Source organism: Prinia subflava, chromosome 15 (assembly GCF_021018805.1).
Source record: "Prinia subflava isolate CZ2003 ecotype Zambia chromosome 15, Cam_Psub_1.2, whole genome shotgun sequence".
Taxonomy (NCBI): domain Eukaryota; kingdom Metazoa; phylum Chordata; class Aves; order Passeriformes; family Cisticolidae; genus Prinia; species Prinia subflava.
In genome coordinates this window covers 8,129,329-8,150,600 of record NC_086261.1, presented here as the reverse complement: position 1 = coordinate 8,150,600, position 21,272 = coordinate 8,129,329, and the positions used below count along the sequence as shown (strand labels likewise).

At 45.3% G+C, this 21,272-nt stretch overlaps 1 protein-coding gene across 1 annotated transcript in view; it reads left to right on the top strand.

Moving 5' to 3' along the window:
* Window positions 1–14,219, top strand: part of CTXND1 (cortexin domain containing 1) — a 32,300-nt gene extending 18,081 nt beyond the window's left edge. The window contains exons 2-3 of the mRNA XM_063413040.1: window positions 8,575–8,749; window positions 13,698–14,219. Of these exons, the coding sequence (XP_063269110.1) occupies window positions 13,752–13,931 (180 nt within the window). The 5' untranslated portion in view covers window positions 8,575–8,749; window positions 13,698–13,751 and the 3' untranslated portion in view covers window positions 13,932–14,219. The remainder of the gene's footprint in view (window positions 1–8,574; window positions 8,750–13,697) is intronic.
* Window positions 14,220–21,272: the final 7,053 nt, after the last annotated feature.

Below are 21,272 nucleotides of genomic sequence, written 5' to 3'. Positions count from 1 at the left end.
AAGAGCTATTCTATAGCTGAGTGCTGTATATCTCACAGCTTTTGAATGGTTTGCAGTTGCAGTGTTCCTCCAGCCCAGGAAGGGTGCCTGAGGCAGCCCTGCCACACGGGCAATTATTTACTCTGAGTGTCACTGCAGGGCTGCTGACCCTGCTACCACCACATGCATCAGGCTGTGTGTGAGCAGCCTCCCCTGCCTCCTTCCACACTCCATCAGCTTCAGCCTGGACATGACTTTCCTACTTGAGGCTTGGCATATTTACAAGGACTGAATTTTATGACACTTTCCATTGCTGCCCCCCCTCAGAGCTGAGGGTGCAGCTGGGGCAGTCACGTTAGAGATGCTGGAGGAAATCCCCATTTGCAAAGTTCAGTCCAAGAGAAGGCAAAGCCCAGACTTACAGACTGGGGGGCAGTGCTGGTGGTTTCTGCTGTTAAAAGAGCTTCCTTGTATCTTTGCTTAACACCTTCCCAGTTAATAATTCATTTCAGTAATTCAGAAAAATAGAAGTCATAAGATCTTATTTGCCTTCCTTTGGAAGTGTTAACTCCTAAACTCAACTAGAATTGAGGTCTGTGCTTTGCTGTTACAGTTGACTTGAAAAATCCTGCTCTGAACAGACAACTTGAAACAAAACATGGCCCCTTGCCTTGTCCTGCCACAGATAAACCCTGTGACTCTGTTAGCTGTTCCTGCACAAACCCTGAGCATCTCACACACCTCTGCATGCCAGGCTGTACCTACACGGAGGCTTCCACCCAAAAGAGAATGTCAGGGGGTGTTTAGCATAGAGGGAACCATGTTCCCCTAGCCACAGCATCCAGATAATCCTTTGTGTTAATCTGCAGTGACATGGGAGAAGATTTGAGGCTTTTTTCCTGTGAATCACAAACGCTGCAGAACTGGGCAAAACCAGTTGCCCTTGTTTGCCTTTTAAGAGAAGACCTTTGCTGAACCACGATGGAGTTACAAACCTCCTTCTGCCCCTTCACTCCCCCCTTCTCAATCACACCCTGCTCTAAGAAGTCTGGCTGCTGCTGGCACATGAGCAAGAGCAGCTTCTGAGCACAGCACTGATGGAACAGCAGCAGGCAGAGTTGCAGCTGAGCAACTGAAAAGCAAGAGCTGTTTTGAGCTCAGTGTCCTGTCCTTCCAGATGCTCCAGGCTCGGCTGCAGCACATTGAACCTGTGGGAGATCTGGAGTCATTCCCTTCCATGAGGCTCAGCACTAGGATCATCTAGAAGACCTTGCAGGAAAACAGTCCAAGGGGAATCAAAGAACATTTAGGAAAAAAAAAAAAAAAAAAAAAAAAAAAAAAAATTTAGTTCCAGATCTGCATTTGCACATATATAAAAATTTTCCTTAGAAAAATCTAATTCTGTATTGAGTCATGACCGCAGTCCTGTTAGTTTGTGTCCTAACATAAATCTTTACACAGAAATACACCAAATGAGGTAGGAAAATATAGTTAATGCTCATGGTGTCATCATGTCCTGCTCCCTGCACAACTGTACAGATCATGGGCTGGATGCTCTGAGCTATGTGTCTGGAAAGGTGGTGCTCAAAGGTCATTGTCTCCTCCCCAGCACACACAGATGTGGGGATGTAACTCCTGTAAGTTAGGTGGATTCTTGCTTCTAGCCCAAAGTCACCTGGACTGCAAAGCAACTCTCCATTTCCTGCATTTGCAATAATTAAACTTCCAAGAGCATAAAACGAGCCTGTGACAATAAAGAAACACCAGCCATGGACAGGCAGCCATGGACCCACTGGGACACATCTCACCTTATTATTCATAGGACTGAGCTGTTTGAGTTTAGTTTCTTTTCATGCATGAAGAGCTTTTGAGGAATCTCATTATTGCACTGAATATAAATATATTCAGTAAATATAAAGAGACAGAGCTAAACTAGAAGCGAAGATCAGTGCCTGGTTTTAAAAGTATTAGAGCTGTATTGCTTACAGATACAAATAGAGATGGAATCTGAAATTTGATCAGATCTTAAATATCTTCTCTCCTCTTAAAGGGACTTTCCAGAGGAAGCCCAAAAGCATTGGCAATCCAAGAAATAAGAACATAAGCAACCTGTTGCTGGGGCAGCCCAGTGGTCTGAGGGGAGGTGCTCATCAGGGGCAGTGTTGGCCTGGTCACATTTGGCAGCACCACATCTCCTCCAGCACCCACAACTGCTGTCAGGAAGTCACAGGGAAAACCCTCATTAGTGGTCTCAGGGTCTGTTTCTGGACCTATTTTCTGTATCCAGTTCAAAAAGCCTGTTGGTACTGTCTCCAGTCCCCTGTGGTAGCAAGTTTGGGAAGTCACTGCCTGCTGAATAAAGAAGTCCTTTTTTCAATAACAAGTTGGTTGTCTACTACTTCATTGAGTGTCCCCAAGTTTACCTGTTTTGAAAACTGTTTTTAAAGTGAGGGGAAACTCCTTTCCCACTCTCCTGATCTGTGATTTTTGTATAGTTCAAACATGATCCCTCAGCTACCTTTCTCCCATCTTCTTCAGACAGTTATAAAGGAACTGATCACCCCTTTGATCATTTTAGTTATCCTAAAGAGAACTCCCTTATGGCAGGTATCTATTCCTCAGTCCACTTCTCTCTTTCAAACCACAGTGATCCCAGTCCATAAAAACCAAAATAAAAGATGGCTACAAGGGGTAAAAGAGCACTAAGCTTTGGGACATCTGGGCACATTCAGAAATCAGTGTGATCCCTGCAAGGGAGAAAAGATCTTCCAAACTGCTGAGTCAGTTCAGGCAAGCCCTCGTGGCTCCCTGTACATTAGGTTCACTTAAAAATGTTCCTTGTGGGTAATGGTGCATTAATAAGGCATTGGCTGTCTGGGACTGCTGGGTGCTGTGCCAGAAGCAGTCCTTTGTAAATTGAACATGTACAAAGGTTCTGGCAGTTTGATTCCCAGTGACCCACTGACAAGCTACTGATCTAGCAGAAGATGTGGAGATGGAATGTAATTGCCCACAATCTTTTTAATCAAGGACTACACTTCCAGTAATCTGCTGCAGTGACAGAGAAAACAACATCAGGCTGTAACACACGTCTGGAATCAAAGCTCTTTTCTGTACAGACTTAATTAAAGAGTGTTTCTGACTCCAGGTTTTATAGAAAAGTCAATGGTCCTCCAGCTGAGGAAAAGGACCTTTCTTGATGTGATGAAAAGGCTGCACGTGTACTTAGAGAGCGCACATGAGTACATGATCAGAAAAAAAACATGGAGAAACACAGGTAGCACTCAGGCCGTGGGTTATACTTGGGAGTATCCTCAATACAGATTGGGATGAGAGGGAAGGAGGGAATGAAAAAGCATCAGTCACCCCCAAACCCCTGAGCACAAACAAAGCTATGGCCAAAGCCATCACCAGCATGGATCAGAGCTGCTGCAGGGAAATTGAATTAGAGCCTGCCTGGAGCAGCCCCCCTGGGCATGGGCACCTGAGGATTCACCTAAAGGTGAGCCAGGGAACATGGCCCAGAAATAACAATAACAACCAGGGTGATAATCATGGGGTGGTTTTTCACTGCTTGAACAGTCTTCAGTGCCAGGCAGTGGTGGTACTGACTGTATTGGTGTCCTGCCCACCTCCTGCCACCAAAGCCCAGTCAGAAAGAGGCCCATTGTTGCACCAATCTCAGAGATAATTTTTGACTCTTCTCTGTCTTTGATTAAACACAAACTGCATTTTATACCCACCCATCTGGCACTTCTAATGAATAAATAAATTCTGCAACTAAGAGATACTCAAAGTTTACAAGTTTAATTTGTTAGCTCTGTCACCATAATCTGTCCCAGAGGCCAAGTTTAGCAGGATTTGATAGAATCATAGAATGATTTGGGTTGGAAGTGACCTTTATAGATCATCAAGCTTCAAGCCCCCTGCAATGAGTTGTGAGATTTTTAATTAGATCAAGTTGCTCAGAGCCCTGCTCAGCCTTACTTTGAATATTTCCAGAGGTGGGGCATCCACCACCCTCTCCAGGTAACCTGTGCCAGTGTTTTACCATCCTCCTTTTAAAAATTTTCTTCCTTATATCGTGTCTGAATAGATCTTGGTTTAGTTTAAAATCATTAAACGAAATCCTTATCCTAACACAAGAGGCCCTGTTAAAAAGTTTGTACCCATTTGCCCAGGCAGCTCTTTACCAGCCAGCCTTGATGCCAAGAACCAGCCTTGGACACATTTGATTTACTACAATAGATATTGCTCACATGTCCTGGGAAGGACAAGAGACAGAGACCATGAACAGCTGGGGCTCAGGCTCAGGATCCTGACTGATCCTCACTCATCTCAGCAATGGGTCATTTATCCTTTCACCCAGCCTTGCTTGGTGACATGCCAAATTTGGAGGCTGCTATATTTGTTACCTACCTACAGAGCTATAGGCTAGAGCTCAATTACCTTTAAATTCTTATCAGGAGCCTTCACTCCAGCCAGGGCTGTCATGGAAAATGTAATGCATGTCCTGACTCAAGGTTTTGGTTCATTTGTAATAAAAATCATCTGGCCTCTCTCTGAAGGAAGATGCAATCCATCCCTGCTGGGAGACAGTGGAAAATGTAGTTTATGTGGGTGCCAACTGGATCCTCATCAGAAAAGAATCTTTTGTGCAGTGTTCATGTGCAGAGCTGTGCAGAAAGGAGGGAGGGTCTGAAAACAGGAAGATTTTCTGTGCTGTTGAGCTGTTTGGCTGCTCACACTGGTTCCAGATGGTGCTGGAGGCACTCAGTGCCTCTGAAAACCAGCCAACTTTCATTCTCCCAGTTCTTATAGTAGCAAGAGAAAAACTGTTCTCTTGAGAAAAGGAAACAGGGAAAAACTAGTAATGATATTTCTGCTTCTCCTGTTGGCAAATTATAGCTGAAATTAGATAACATGCTGCAACAGTTCTGGCTTTCCAGCTGGAGAGGAAGAGAAGCAGTGAGCTGCTGTGGGTGTCCCACGTAGCACAAGGCTCAGCTCCCTGAAACAGCCCCAACCCAAACTCATTTGGATCACCTGGGACCCCTAACTTTTTCTTATTCTTTCCTCCCATTCCTCATACCAGTAGGGAGAGATAAAGCTGTTTAAGTAGGGCTGGTTTTGCCACTGTTTTCTAAGGGTTTCTCATCCTTACCCAGCAACGTCTCTGGGCTCTGGGGCTGCTCGTCCTGGGGCTCCATTTCTGCCCAGTGACCTGGCAGCAGATGCTGGCAGTGTTTGACCTCATGTCTTGCTGTGCAGCCAGGTCCATATTTCTGCTACATCTCAGGCTCGTTCATCCAGTCTTTAGGACTCCTTTGCAACAGCACAGGAGGTTTTGGTGCATGAGCATGGGCTGCAAACATCCATCCTCACCATCCCCTGCAGACCAGCCTGGTTCAGAATGGAACAGACAGGAGCAGTGCCTTTGGTGGAAGCCCTGTGTAAACCTGTGTCAGTTTGTCTTGTTTTGAGCCAAAATAAACTCTGGACTTTGAGCTTTATTTCTGCTTATGTTTAATTGACCAAATCCCTCTCCCCATGAATTTCTGAAGTATCTGAGAAAAGCCTGTATTTTAAAAAGTGTATGAATTAGTTATCAGTATGGAATAATGAGTACCTGAAACTATTACAATGGCAAAGCCACCTGTAACTATTTTGGATGTTTTGCTGCTCATTTATTAAAACTTTCTTGACTAGCAGATACCTTTATTAGAAAGAATTTCACTTTTGATTTGAAATAAGTGATTCAGAGATGAAGCAGGGCTATATGATTTCTTTCTGCCTATCCTTGTGGCAGTTCCACAGGCATAACCTAGCTACTTTGTTGAGAATTCATCCACAATACTTTTCCTCAGTTGAAAAAATATTGATACAGCCTCAATCTGATCTGTATGTAGGTTTTCAAGATGAAAGGGGAAAAGATGTGTCTCTGAGGGGTATGCTGCAAGTTAGAGAATACTGGACATAACCACCACAAGGTAATATTTGTGTAAAAAGGAGTTGCTTGAAGTGAGCCTTTTGTTTTTATAAAAAAAATAAAAAAATTCAGAGCAGTACAGAAAAATATGGGTCGTTTTTCCTCCTTGTCAGCTTTGCTGCAGTGAAAAATTTCTCTGTAGCTTTGCTTATAATTCTCCTGGCTAACAGTCATTGTTTAATTTATGAAATAACTGCCAGGACCAACAGGCACGTTTGTCTCCTTTCAGAGGATTTAAACAGCCAAGAGTTTAAAAAGCAGATACTCCATTAAAATGAGTTTATATCATATCTCTTCAGACCGTACAAGCCTTGGCTTAAAAGCCTGATCCATTTGTTTCTCTGAGGCTCCTTTACGTTTGCCTCTTGCCCTGATGAAAGGGGATGCACTCAGTGAATCCCAGCAGTGATAAGGAAAGCAGCTTCAGCCCCTTATCAAAATACACATGGAATGAAGGATGGTCCTGCTCAGACAGATGCTCCTTCTCAAGCTCATCTAAACTTTTCATATCACAGGTATTGCTTTGCATTTTCCAGGCATTATCTACAAAGGATGAATCAATGTTCCCAACAGCCCCAGGGTGGAAGCCAGTACTGCAAGGAGGATGGGTTGTGCAATCCCTGCAGCTCTCTCTCCACAGCAGAAGCACAAACAGGGAACCAAAGGAATGTTCCTGCAGCACACACAGGAGTCACAGAGCTCCCTGCCCCAGGGATGAGCCAGCCCAGGACAGTACCAGGGAGGGGAAGCAAAATCCCTGGGCTGGGCTCTGAGGGAGCACTGGATTTTCTTTCTGCTCCTGCTCCCCTCTGGTTTATAAAGCAACTGATACAAAAACATCAATACAAAGACAACATCACAACATCATCCTGCACTACCTGCCCTTGTCTATGGTACTTGAGCATCACTTCCCATCCTCGTATCCAGCCAGCAACTCCTGGAGTGCATCACTGATCCTACCCCTCTTTTTTACCTCTGAATGACCACTTCCAGTCTCTAAGAAAAATTCCCAGATGTTTTCACCTCAGCAAAGTTTAACCAAGGATATTTCACAAAAGTTGAGGCTGGAAACACTTTTCACTCCAGATCCCAACTGTCCATCATTTCACTCAATAGTTCTGAACAGTGACTTTTTCCCAAGCACAACCATCTATTTTTTTCATCTTTTGTTAATGAGTAATTCCACATGCTCCTTGAAGTGAGTGAGAAAGGATTATTTGATTTAGGATCCTCTCAAATTATAAGCAGCCCACAGTTTTTTAAGTGTATGTTGCATCTTTTTCTCAATGAAGATTAATGTTATCCTTGCCATGGGGCTATGTAGGAAGGAAATGTTTGTGCAACAGCAATTTTTAAAACTTTCCCCAGATTGATTTATGTGGTTATTGTTTTCAACTTTTGGGCTCTTGTAAATGATGTCTTTAGTCTTGTGATGGAATACTGGCATCCAGTGATTTACAACTGGCTAAAAGCAAGTGTGTGGAGGGAAGATTATTTGTCTCTTGACCATAACTGAGGGCTAGATCGAATAAAGGAGTTTGCATAAACTAAGCTAAGCAGAAAGATTTAAAGTCATTATGTAAAGCAAGAAATAAAATAGTCCAACAACCAAAACAAAATGCCAAACAGTGAATTAAAAACAGAGATTAAACCTGCCTTCAGGTATGCAGGAAAAATCATGCTTATAGGAAGGCAGGGTTCCTGAAATGAAGTATCGATTTTCTGCTGAAAGAATTGTAAGCATAAAAGGACAATTAATTTTTAGACTAAGCTAACAGTGATATTATTGCTCTCTGGGTGTAGCAAGAAGCTCATCTGTCTGTGTCTATCCATAGCATTTGACTCCTGTGCTCAGAGGCAGTGAGTTTTTAATCGAAACTAGATTGTTAAGAATATTAGAGTATGATCAAGTGTCCAGGCTATTCCTGTATAGATTTGAACTTCAAATTGAAGGTGACTTTGTTTGACAAACACACAATACCTGTCTGAAGCAGCATTTCACCTTCTTTCCTGGCCATTCACCTCCCTTGCCTGAGCAGCACCCTGTTCCCTCACAAGGGTTTGGGGCTCCTCTTTTGGCTTGTTCTTCTCAGCCTTCCCATCCTACACCTTAGAATTCCTTTCCACAACAATGTGTAAAAAGCCAGGTTTGTTATCTAGCAAGTGTTGCTTGTTGGAATTATTTTGTGTGCACGTGAAAAAGAATATTATCCCAAACCAGACTGACTATAGAAAAAATGCAAATAATTAACAGTATTTAAGTCCTGGTGTATCAGTTCTGATAAATTAAGTGGTTTTGTTTAAACAAACCATCCAAGCCCTAAATAAATATGCAGCGTCCTGAGCAGGATCAATTCAAACCTGGCTGATCTTTCACTGTGATTTAAAAACAGGATTTTCTGCTCATTTAACAAGAAATATTGACATGACTTCAGGCTTGAACGTTGCCCTTCCTACCATAAATGTCCTTCTGGGGCATGTCTGACAGATGAACCCACGCTGTTCCCCGGTGTATCCGCGGGCTGTGGCGATTCCCAACGCCCGGCGCGTCCGTCACGCCCACATCCTGCCCGAGGAGCAATTGTCAATTATTATTTCTGTTTCAGAACAGCCCGGTGAGAACTGCTTCCAGGTCTGGGTGGAGGTGAGCCCGAGGGGAGCCAGGACGCCGTTAAAGCTCCACTGACTGACAAAACTTTTAAAATATGACCGCAGGGAGGATTTTATCTGCACAATGCTGCTCTGCTGGGATGTGACAGGCTTCCTACCCAGGTCTGGAAGGTATGGATCTGCTTGCATACATGAAATCTCATTTCCCTTCCCTTCCCTCCCTGTACATGTGGTGTTTTGGGAAAGGAGCATAGAAGAAAGAAAGAAAAAAAACCAAACAACAAACCAAAGTCAGAGACTGTTCTGAAATAAATCCTAAGGGTTGAGATGAGTTGAAACATGATTAACCAGCATAGGAACCAGTTCTCTGCAATATATGTAGTTCATTATTATTTTTTATTTAAAGTGACAGTGCAAAGATTGTCAGGTCAGGAACAAAACCAAACAAAAACATATCTTTTAAATTATCGTACATAGGTAGGGCTGATTGCAAAATTCAGGGACACTGATGAGCACAAGTGTTGCAAAGAACCTGTAACAGAGCTGGAACACTAAGGAGGATGCCAACATCCTGCATAAGCTCATAAAAACTAAATATAATCTCTCTTCTGTAGCAATCCCTCATGAAAAGGGCACTGGGAAACAAAACAACGAGCAAAGACCAAATGCTCAGGATGGAATTTTCAGTGAGGTTTGGGGTTTCTGGTCCCTGGGCCACATCCCTGACCCAGTCCCTGACTGCCAGAACAGAGACACAAAAACAAGCCAGGGGAGCAGGGCACCAAAACTCGAGGATGCCAACACTTGCTCCTGCCTAGTCCTGGCCCTCTGCAACCCTCAGGCACACAGAGTCACTTTTGGTGTTGAATTACTCACCCAGCACAGCTCCATCCCTGGGTGAGCCTGCCTGTGGCACACACCTCATCTCAGAGGAGTTACAGGGGGAGAGACTGCACCAAAACACCCTGGGCTTTACAGGGAGACACACTCAGGATGGTTAAATTGCCTAGGCTGAACCAGGGATTGTCCTTCTTCTTCTTTTGGCTTTGTTTAGACCTAATCATATTTTCAACCAATCTGAAGAAATTATAAAACCCACAATTCTACAGCTCATTGCTGTCAAGCTGGGGAAAAGAAAAAAAAAAGTAATTTTCTACAATTCAGCTATTCAGAGAAAACTTGATCATTCAACTGTGAGACTTCATAATTGTTTCTGCTGATCTTTTTGTTTTTTCCCCCCACTCCTCACAATCCTGTCAACATCAACCCTGCTAGTAAACAAGAGCAAAACATCCAGCCAAACAATCTGTAGCTGGAGAGAGAGCTGATTTCAACAGCACTGATGGATTTCACATGCCAGACCAAGAAAAACTGCCTGCAGAACCCCTCTGCTCATCTGCACAGCACATCCCCCAGGGCTGGGATGGAGGGAGGGTGTGCAGGCAGAGCATCCAGCATGGACCCAATCTGCTTCAGCCTGGGAGACACTTGTACACCCCACTGCAAGCCTGGCTGCACTGCTGGGCACCAGGGAAGTGAGAAAGGGGAGGGGAGGCACTGGCCAAGGGAATGGGAATGAAGCAGGACAAGCTGTGCAGCTACTCCAGAGAACCACAAGCACCTGGCAGACAGCAGGACACAGCACATCCGTGGTAATATTTGGGAGCTGGACTTTCCCAAGAGGAAACAGTCCTGGTGGACACATGCAGATTCCTCCTTTTGCATTTGGGAGCTGTCTCTTGCTGGTGCCCAGGTGCCTGATCTAGAACAGAGGTGTGTTCCAGCCACAATCAATTAACCTGCAGACAGCTGCCTCAGGCACAGCCCAATTCCAGCACCCAGCTCTGCAGCACCAAGGACTCCCTGCCCTGCCAAGCCTGGAATGCAGTTGCAGTGGCTGAGAGCGTGGAACACCCCCAAATTCCTGCTGGGACCAACCTCCCACCACTCACAGGAGCCCTCTGACAAAGCCAGACCTGCAGAGGAGGGTCCCTCTGACAGGTGCAGGTGAGCAGCCAAGCTGAGAGTGAGCACAGCCACTTGGAAAGCCAGATCCTTCTGGCCAGCCCCCAGAAACACCCCGACCATCAGTAGAGACTTCATGCAGAATTCTGCTCAGCATCAAATCGTTACCAAGTTTGTGGGGAGACCACAGGAGAGAAAACATGTGATTTATCCAACCTCAGGATTACAGCTTTTTTTGGAAAAAAGTATTTCTAGTCCCACTGAAAATGTCAACTTTTGTCAAAGCAGATCAATATAAATCTGAAATCACTAGGTTCAAGCTGTCAGCATAATTTACTGTCCAAACTACAGCTCAGATGCCACAGCCTTTCACTCTGCTGTCTGTGTAAAGCCTTCTGCCTGGCCTATCCTTTCCAAAGTGTGCTTTTCCCTTCCAGCAGGAGAGAAGCAAAAGGAATCAGAAGGATGCAGCACTTAAACCAGACTCCTATGAGATTCAGTGATGCCATTTTGAAGAGGAAAATCTCCAAGGGATAGATCTCTACTTGAAACCTCTGATCATTTTCTGAGTAAATTATTCATCTTTCCAAAGGAAGTACATTTGAGTGAAAATGGAGTTTTCCCTCCAAGATCAGTACTGATGGAAATTACCAGGTAGTTCTGATATTCTGGAGGAGGTAACTTAGGGTGAAATAACCCCACATGGTACAACAGCCAGAATGTCAGGAGGGGGGAAAAAATTGAAAACTCACACCCATCCTTGTTGGACCTTCACAAGAGCACCACAGGAAAAGACTGGGATACATTAGCAGTTTTGATAACATTTTTTTCTTTTGTGTTCATAAAGTATTCATACCTAATACTCAGCTTTGCTGACAAACCTTTTTTTCATCAAATGAAATTATTAACTGCAATGTAAGATCTCTTGGCTGGCGAAAAAGAGTGGTAGTAGAGTTTCTTGGGAATATTAGACCTCTGATCAGGCAAGGTGAGCATTACAAGCCTGACCCCACTCCTTAGAGATTTCTTCATGAGCTCCTAAGGATGTGACTGGTAAATACATGAGCTCATGAGATGTCTGCTTGGTTTCATTCACTTTGTTTCATCAGCTTCTTTCATTTCCCTGCTGCAGGACTGGCTGTCGCAGTAATTTTTATGCTTTCAGGAAATTAAAAAAAAATCTGACATCCTTGTGCTTAAAATAGACTTAAGAGCCCAGCTGATCTGTACTTGCCTTGTGGCATCTAGGAGTTTATGAAGCTGGAAAACCACCTGAAAAGGAGCAAATTATGAGACAGGGAAGAAACGGTGAGCTTTTAAAATAGAAGGTCTTCAGTTCACCCTGAGGAAGATTTGCAGGGCACAGCAGCTCAGGAGTCTCTGGGACAGCCATTGGCAGCTGGCACAGCATGATGCTGCAGGAACAAAATGCTCCAGCCAGATGTGAACCATCACTGCAACAGCCCTGCCAGCAGCACCACCTCACTGGAAACAAGCAGGCAAACTTGTCTGAGTATTAAAACCTGAGATTTCCTCACAGTGTTGATGTAGTAATAGAGAGCAGCTGAGCTGTTTGATACCCCTGTTTCACCAAATCCTCTCTACAGCTCAGCATCTTCCTGTTCCCATCTCTCCTCTCTAGTTAAAGCAGGGACTGGCTCTCTGATTATTGCACTTGATGTGAACGACTTTGTTGTTTTGTTTGCTGTAAGGAGGCATTCCAAATTCCTGATCTTCTATGCTGTAATCCCCAACAGTTCTCCCACCCCCCTTGGCCAAACAGGGATGTCAGGAGAAGTTTCCCCATCCCTGGGCAGTGACTCAGTTCTGTGTAAGGTCAATTCCTCTCCTTCAGCACAGTTGTGCAAAGCAGTTTGTGTTATCAGCTGATGAACTACCCAGAATCAAACTTTCAGAGGGATTCAATCACTGCTGAACTCATTTTGGTTATGGATTCAGGTGAGGAGGCCAGAGGAGACCTTCAGCTATGCCGACATTTGCAGTGAATAAGATAATCCTTGTTCTAATCACATAATCACCTGTACCTCTCTGGTTGATAAAACATCCACTTAAAAATGATATTGCTCCTAAAAAAATCTTCTATTTCCTGGAGAACCTTGAGTACCAGAGATTAAAAGATTATGAAAAATAAGTATGCATAATTTTCACTTTGCTTTGTGCCAGTGAGAGACAGAGAATGTTTGGACAGAGACGAAAATTGAGATAGAAACAGTCTGCTCTGCCATTTGTCTGATCTTTCACATTAGCAGAGAAATGGAAATATTTTTATGATTAGGAAATGATGAGAAGAACAGTGTCTGTGCCTCTTTTAAGAGATGATATTTCAAGTGGATAGTGCTCATTCACTATTGCTCCTCTTTTTAGTGTCTAATATTATAGCAAGAAGCATTTGCAGGCTAAATTAAGGTGGAGATGAGGTTTCTTCTTCTCACAGCTCTCAGTCAGCTGTGCTACAATCTTTCCACTGGGTTTATTTCCCTGCAAGAATTTATCAGACCTGTAACCTGTATCCGTGCCCAGTACAACCCCTGATTTTCCCCACGTCAAGGAGCAGCAATCCCTTGTGGCTGTGTCCTAGGATACAGTGTAAGATATGAAGGATGTATTCTATCACTATCTTCAGGAGCTGTTGGAACCAGGCAGGGCAGTGTTTCTCTTGCCCCTCCCTCTGGACTATCTCCTGTTCATGGGCCACCAAGGCCCTGCCCATGGCTCACAGGTAACTCCCCTTGGAGCTCTCTCTGTTTAATGGGCAATCAAGGACCCCTGCAGGACTCATGGAATGAGATCAACCCACTGGGAGATGCTCTGCCCAGGGGAGGAGCCAAGCATTCCCACCTGGATATAATCTGGGATTTGGGACAGCACAGGGACCCTTTCCCACTGGATTCCCAGAGGACAAGAGCTACCAGACCTTTCTACAGGATCACTGCTTCAACAAGACTGCTTCATCTGGACTGCTACCACCACCCTAACTAACAGGGTGTCAAGTTGTATTCTCACTCTGTCAGTGGTCTTTTGTAATATTGCTTTTATTTTATTTTCTCTCCTAGTACACTGTATTTCTGACTTGGAGCCTCTCACTGGTTTTGCTTTCAAACCAGCACAGCCTGACACTGTGTTTGTTTTGCAGGTGGTTGATGATGTTAGGAGTAAATCCAAACCCAGATGAAGAGCGGCCTAAGCAATGGAGGTGCCAACCCCAGAGCCCGTGTACGTCGACGTGGACAAGGGACTGACGTTAGCATGTTTTGTCTTCCTCTGCCTCTTCCTGATTGTGATGATCATCCGCTGTGCAAAAGTCATCATGGACCCTTACAGTGCCATCCCCACGTCCACGTGGGAGGAGCAGCACCTCGATGACTGACAGGGATTCCCTGTCAGGCAGAGCCATGGGATGCTGTGCTCCAGGAGCCTCTTCCCACGGGGAAGGCTGACCCACAAACAGCCATTTTAAGATATGCAGGGCAAAGGCAATGTCTCCAAGAGCACATGGTGTAAATTATTTTTTGCTCAACAGGTCAAGATATCAGCAAGCCATTCTGGCAGCAGAGTTTACTACTATGCAGCAACTCTTATTTTACAGGTGTCATTTTAACTCAAGTAGCACAAGATTCTCCAGACTTTTCCTAATATAACTCTTGGTCTAGCACAGTTTGTCCCACCCTCCCCAGGGTAACCATCAATACTATGAAAGAGCAACAAGAGTATTCTGTCTTTCCTGGAAACAGATTGCTTCATATACTGATTGCTTCCTCTGTCATTATGGGTGCATTTTAGGAAAGGCCCAGATTTATATACCAGAGCATCACTAAGTAGAAGTGCTGAAGTACCTCTGGCTAAGTAGAATTATATGAGCAGATTTATTCTTGACTTTCTTGGTTCTGCACATGCACTCCCTTCCCCACTGCAGCCACATTTCCAGTGACCAGGAGTCAGAAGCACTCAGATTTAGGGGGTCCTGGACTTCTGTAGACCCCATAGCACTCCCTTGCTCTATCCTAGTCATGCAAAAACCAGGCATATCCTCTGTCATGGGCCCTTGGGTTAGTCAGGCCACTGACTCTAAGCTTGGTAGGCACCAAAAATCACTGGAGCAGAGCCTGGGTACTTCTGGTGTCAACTACATTGAACTTGCTGTGATTTTCAAAGAGTGATTTCACATGCAATTTCACCCATCTTTTGCTTCAGGTCTGCTTCAGTGGGATGAGACAGGACTAGAATGACAAGGACAATAAGCAGAGAGACTTTTCTCCCAGCTTTGTCATTCAGACTCCTCAGCATAACATTTACAGTAACACACAATAATAAGCATTCTACCTCGGAGAAATTCAGCTCTTTCAAAGGAAGAGTTTTCCCAGGAATTTGTAAGGTACATTTCCTTCTCTCAATTCATTAAGGCAGCCATTATGCAAGAAGGCCTAATTGAACATGGGAGCACTGGAAATTTATCATTTACCTTTGAAGAGTGAGGACTGCAGCATTCCAAAGTTCTCTGTTCCTCAGGTTCTAAGGTTTGCTCATGCCTGCCTTTTCTTTCATGGCTCCATGTTCAACTTGTGGGATTGAAAGGAAGCAATTCAGAGCAGGTACTGCAACCACAGTGAGCACCATGAACAGACAAGGCTTGAAAGCACAAAACTTCAAGAGGAGCATTTCTCCCTTTCTCCTTCTCACCATCCTACCTGACCCCCAGGTTTTTGCCATTAGACAATGCACAGTGGGTGAGAAAGGCGGAAGCAAAGGCTGTGACAAGAAAATTGGGACATAGACTTTGTAAGGCACTATTCTAGCTCCAACAGATTCCTTTGATGATCACACAATTTTTATGTGCCTCAGTCTACTCATCAGTGAAATGTGTGTAACAATTTCACCTTGTCACACCACATTTTGTCTTTCCAATAATACCAGAAAGCACCTGGAGAGCCTTAGACAGAGACACAGAAATGTTCTTACGTACAACTCTTCCTGCTAAAACCAATAGAGAAGGTCTGGATCTTGTTATACTGCAGGGATGTTCTCCCCAGGCAGAGGACTTGTCCAGACCCCTATTTAATCTCTCATTGCAGTACTCTGAGCCAAGCCAAAAGGCATCTGGCTTTCTTACACAGCCCACTGATTTCTGAGGATGTAAGGTGCTCAACCCTGAGAATGCAGAGATCCCAAAATAGGAGGCTATGAGGCATATGGAGACATTTGCATGGATCTTTTGAACCACACAATTTTTGCTGATCTCCGTTGTAGGAGATCCCATTCCTGAGGCAGGAAATTCAAAAATTAGCTTTCCTCCTGATGTCCTCTACCAAGAGACCTCCAGTGCTTCCATTACCCTCTGCAGATTGCTCCTCAGGCTGTTGTTTAGCCTCAGCTTCTGCTAGCCAGGTAATCACCAGTAACAGAGCACTTTTTTTCAGTTATGAAAAATGAATGTTAAATGTCCATCATACTTGGAGCAAACCCACTGTTCTCTCTTCTTTGTGGGCAAGTCTATCTGTACCATAGGAATGGATGTCCTAGCTCAAAGAACAACACCTCTGTTCCCTGGGCTAAAGTTTGGAACCTGTGTTTTGTCATTAAAACTTGTATCCCTTCAGCGGGGCTATTTACAAAATAAGCAAAATAACAAAATGATGTCCAGGCTAGGGACACTTTCAGTTTGCAGCCCACCTGGCTGAGTTCACAGCTGATGAGGGCAAGGACAGAGCTTGTCCTCACACCTCTCAGTGCCAATTCTCCACTTGGTGTTTATCTGCATGCAGGGCTCTTTGGCACTGTCACATGTCACTGATAAGCCCCAGTTCAGCTAAGGACTTATTCAGGTGCTCAAGTTTAAGCCTCTGAGCAGGCTGCCCAACTGCAGAGACCAGGGTCAGTCCTGTGGCATGTTCCTGGCAGGGCAGGGAGAGCAGCACACAGTCCTTGCAGCAGCAAAGCCTGTCTGAGAATGGTTACAAATGCTGAGGAAGCAAATTGACAAATTTGTTTTGTGAGGACGGTTGCCACTTTTTTGTCTCTTTGTCCAGCTGAACAAAACATTTTATGGATTTTCCTGAAAATCCTAATGAAAAGACCCCTCTGGGTAGCTCTATTTTCTAATAAAAAGGCCCTTGTCCTCCTGGCATAGCCTGCCAAGTCCATCCTTCTGCTGACAAAAAATGTCTTTATAAAAATCTGGATATTCACATACATGACTGCATAAAAGTCAACGAGATTATTTTCATAGAGTAAATGTAAATCTATTGATCTCTTCACTCTTGTGACCAGTGACAGGACTTGAGCTTGTCTGCGTTCAAGGAGCCTTTAGACAACACTCACAGGCACATGGTGGCATTCTTGGGGTGTCCTGTGCCGGGCCAGGAGTTGGACTCAATGATCCTGATCAAGCTAGGGTCCCTCCAAACCCAGCACTTTCTGTGATTCATTCTAATTTCTGCCTTTCCCCACTGGTTACAATCACACAGCCTCACTCCTCTTTAACCAAAAGCAATACTGAACATCATGCCTAAGCCAGACACGCCATGCTCCTTCCCCTGGGAGCCAGGACTGTCCCACCCCAGGGCTGTGGCTGCAGCTCCCACTGGCAAACCCCTGCTCACGGCCAGGGAAGGTCTCTGCCAGCAGGACCTGCACCACTGGGCTTGGTAGCAATTTCAGCTGCATGCAACAAGTGCCTCTGCTCGTTTTGGTTCTTTTTTAATCATTGTGCCATACTACCAGCAACTGCACTCAGAGGATATAAGTCAAACTTGTTGCAAGTGTATTTATCTAACATAATAAACAGCTTTGACATGGAAAACCTCCTTGCTGACTCTGTTGTGGTTTTCTTACAGTTGCCAGGACATCTTTAAAAATACTCACAACACAAGAAGGGCACGCATTCATGGCAGCCCTCCTTGGAGAGTGAGAGCAGAGAGCTCCCTGTGTGGCAGCACCGCTACAGATTTTGGGAGCTCAGGGCAGAGCTGATGGAGCCCCAGGAGTTCCTGTGGCTCTGCAGAAGGTCAGCCTTTCCAAAGGGGCTGTTTCAGGTCACTCCCTTGGCCAGGAAGAGCACTCAGCTGAGCTTCAGCTCAGTGGGGGACTGCAGCATCTGTATTTCAGCAATTCATTATCAGTAACAAATTGCATACCAAAAGAAATAGGGCCACTGAGACTGGAATCCCTCCTGCTAGTGACTGAAAATGAGCAGCATGGAGAGTCTGTGGGGGTCTCTTTGAAGAAGCTCCAGAGTATGGGATATGCAGGGTAAAAAGCACCTAGGGAACTCCTCCTCTTGTAAAAGATGTAGAGATGAATTGCTAATTCTTTCATCTTGAAAAAGAGCTCTGTTGCCTGGAAGCTGGGTGCTTTACAGATCTGCTTGTCCCTGCAGCAAGTCCTCTGGCAGAGGGATCTTTGTGCCTGGAACCCAGTTTGCCACCAAGACTAAACCCCACTGATAAATCATTGCTTCTCTCCTAGTCAGAAGCAGAGGCTGGAGTTTTTACACTGTTTTCAGTACAGCTGCTCTGGCTAAGGTAAGAGCAGACCTGAACTGAGGCTGCAGCAGCTGAATTTGAGCAGACACCCTGGAAATGTTTTTTCTGAAAGAAACAGGGAGTGATGGCAAGCCAGAGACCCACATGAGTGATGCTCTGCAGCCTGTTCTGGCCAAAGGAGTCCCCAGCTTGCTGGGTCACTACAGTCTCAGCAGGCAGCTTCAGCCCAGAGTGCCTCAGCACAGGACTCAGGTGGGGAAATGCTGTGCAGACTTCAGCCATCTCCTTTACATTTTTAATTTTTTTAAAAATCCATTTTCATTAAAAATGGTCAATACCTTGCTAACCAGGAGGAAAACTGTTCACACACACATCTTTAAAGCAATAAACAATTTGAAAATCCTGGTTGCATTTACTCTCAGGTCATCATATATAATTCAATTCACAGTGGTGTTAACAACCATTGAATGACAGAGTTCTTAGTTACAAAGCCCCATGTTTCACACTGAAACCTAGCCAGGCAACCCACACAGGGAAACCAGAAATCAAAAATGTATTAAAATTGCTTTAAGTGTGTCAAAGCCGTAAGGACTGCAAAGTTTTTCAAAAGTAAACTTATTTTATATCAGAGTAAAATCAGAAAGTGCAGGTCTGCAGTAAAAACTCCATGGAAAACCAAGCACCTGTGCAGCACAGAAAGAGTTGAGGTGAAGAAGTTCTTGGGAATGAGGGAAGTTAAGAAGGAGGAACAGCTCACAGCAGATTTGTATGGAGCAGCATGGTGCCAGTACTTCAGCATGTCCCTCACGTACTTCCAAAGCCTTCAATCAATTTTAAAATCCCAGAAATGATCTCCTTCTTTCTCACTAAGCAGCAACAGTGTGGGCATTCTGAACAGAAGCAGCAATCAAACCTGAGAAATGGTCTCCTGCCTCACTGCTCAACGCCGAAAGCCACGTGAATATCACCTACCAGCTCTGTCCCTCTTCACAAACTCCCTACCTTGACCCTGAAGATCTACTGAGAGAGTGTTTTACTTTGAGTTATTACTGCCTGGGTAATGAAAGAATAATGAATATTGCTGACCCAAACGCTTACATCAAAACTAATTTTTTTTCCAAGATATTGTATCCATTTCTAATTAGAATCTCTGCAGAAAACTGCTTCAGGTGAAGAGTGCCTGCATTTCACAGCAAAAAGCCATTGGTTCCTTTAAATTCTGAAATACATTTTAGGGGTTTATTCCATGGTTTGTTTTTTTCTTTTTGACACTTAATTATACCAACAGCACTATTATAAATTACACCCAGCTTTTTCGTTACTCACCAACCCGACAACGCTTTGATCCGTACAAAAATGGATCTCAAAGTACTAAACAGTGGCTGCCTTTAGTTTTGCTACCAGTAAAACAACAAAAAGCAGGTGGAATAGTCTCAGGCAGGATGATTTATTGCCTCTGTGCCCACCCCATGATAAAGCAGCACAACCCAGAAGCATCTCCTGCATCCCCCCAAGAGCTCTCATCCAACACCCAGCACTACTCACCCCTGGCTCACTGCTGCAGCAGGGATTGCTGCTGGGAACTGCTGACCTCTGCTGAGTGGGAAGAACCAGGCAGGAGAAGGATGCTCCAGGCCAGCACAAGAGCTGTGCTTTCCCCTTAGACACACATTTCCATTTCCTCTGGTCATGAGGGCAGCTTCTGTCTCCCCACACAGCATTGCATGACCCTGAACGAGGCCTCTCAGGAGGCTGACACAGCAGGAAGGTTTTAATTTTTCCTCCAGGCTTCTGAAGATCCAAGAAGGATTTTCTTGTTCCACACACAGGTTACAAACCCACAAACCTGGTGCTGTGACAGGGCAGTGAAAAGGGAGCTCTGAATTTGTTGGTGGGTTTTTTCCACGTTTGTTCAAAGCCAGATTATTAGCAAACTAAGAAAAATACATCTAAAACAAATAAAAAATTGTAGTCTCTAGAAGCAGAGACAGCTGTGCTCAAGCCTAACTGAAACAAGATCCTCCAGAAGTGCATGGAAAGCTCTTTGTAGAGGCAGTCAACCCAATTGAAACTGGCACTTCAAAAATAAGCTTTTTCCAAGCACCCAGACAACCTGTAGAACTGAGAACTGAAGCACCTTCTTGTTCCAAGAGCCTGATCTCCTCACTTGTGTTCAGCTTCCCCCAAAACCAGGAGAAAGCTCCATGAACTTCATTTTAAAGGTCAAGGTTGCAAACTGGTCCCAGCTGCCCCAGGGGAGGTGGAACAACCCCATAACACTTGTGTGTTTCCCAGAATTTGGGTCAGAGGCTGCATTCCCCCCAGGCAGTGGGTGCTGCTGGTCCCAGGCCAAAGCTATTTTGTGGGCAGCCCTGCACATTGCAGCACAGGTGTGCCCTTGGCTCTCCCCTTGTCACAGGGCACCTGGCAGGGATGACAATCAGCAGTGCTGGTGGCTCCTGGCTCGCTGCCTTGGTGAGGGCAGCGTGGGCATGGGCCCCCCTTCTGCACAGTGCCCACCCAAAAAGAGCCCACTGCCTTCCTCTGGCAGGGAAGAAAGTGGCCTTGGGCACGCAGAAAAGCTTGTCCCCTTTCTTATCATGTCCTGGCATTTTGGCCCCCATCCACGTAGCAGGCAGCAGATGACTCTGAGCTCTGTCCTGAGAGAGGTTTTGGACTTCGTCCAGCTCACCTCTGAAACCTGCTGTGCCTGAGGTCCTTTCCAGAAATTACCCACCTTCTGGGAACCTGGAACTTGTCCAGGTGTCCCCAGGCTAGAGAAGCTCAGCTCAGTCACCTTGGGGGCCACAGGGGGCCCTTCCCTGCTCCCACCCATCCCCAGCGTGGTGCAGGGTGCTTGGCCCGGGGATGTGCAGAGGCCACTGCAGAGCCCCCTCCTCCCTCAGGGCTGGGCAGGGCAGGTTGGCTCTGGGGCCAGCTTGGGAAGATCTGAGCCTGGGTGCCTCCATCCTGGCTGTGTTTGGGCTCTCAGCACCTCTGACCTTCTGCCTGGCCAGTCAATGAGCCCAGTTCCCTCCTGCTGGCAGGAATTGCAGCATGCAATGGGCCCTTTGGAAGAGGAATTCATTGGGTGTGTACAGAACTCCACCTTGCTCACAGTTCAGGAAGAGCACTATGGATTTACAAATCCCCATATGGATTCACAGCTCCCCTGAGTGTTCCTGCACCCAGAAAGCCTTGACACCCCAGTCCCTCTTGGCTGTGCAGGG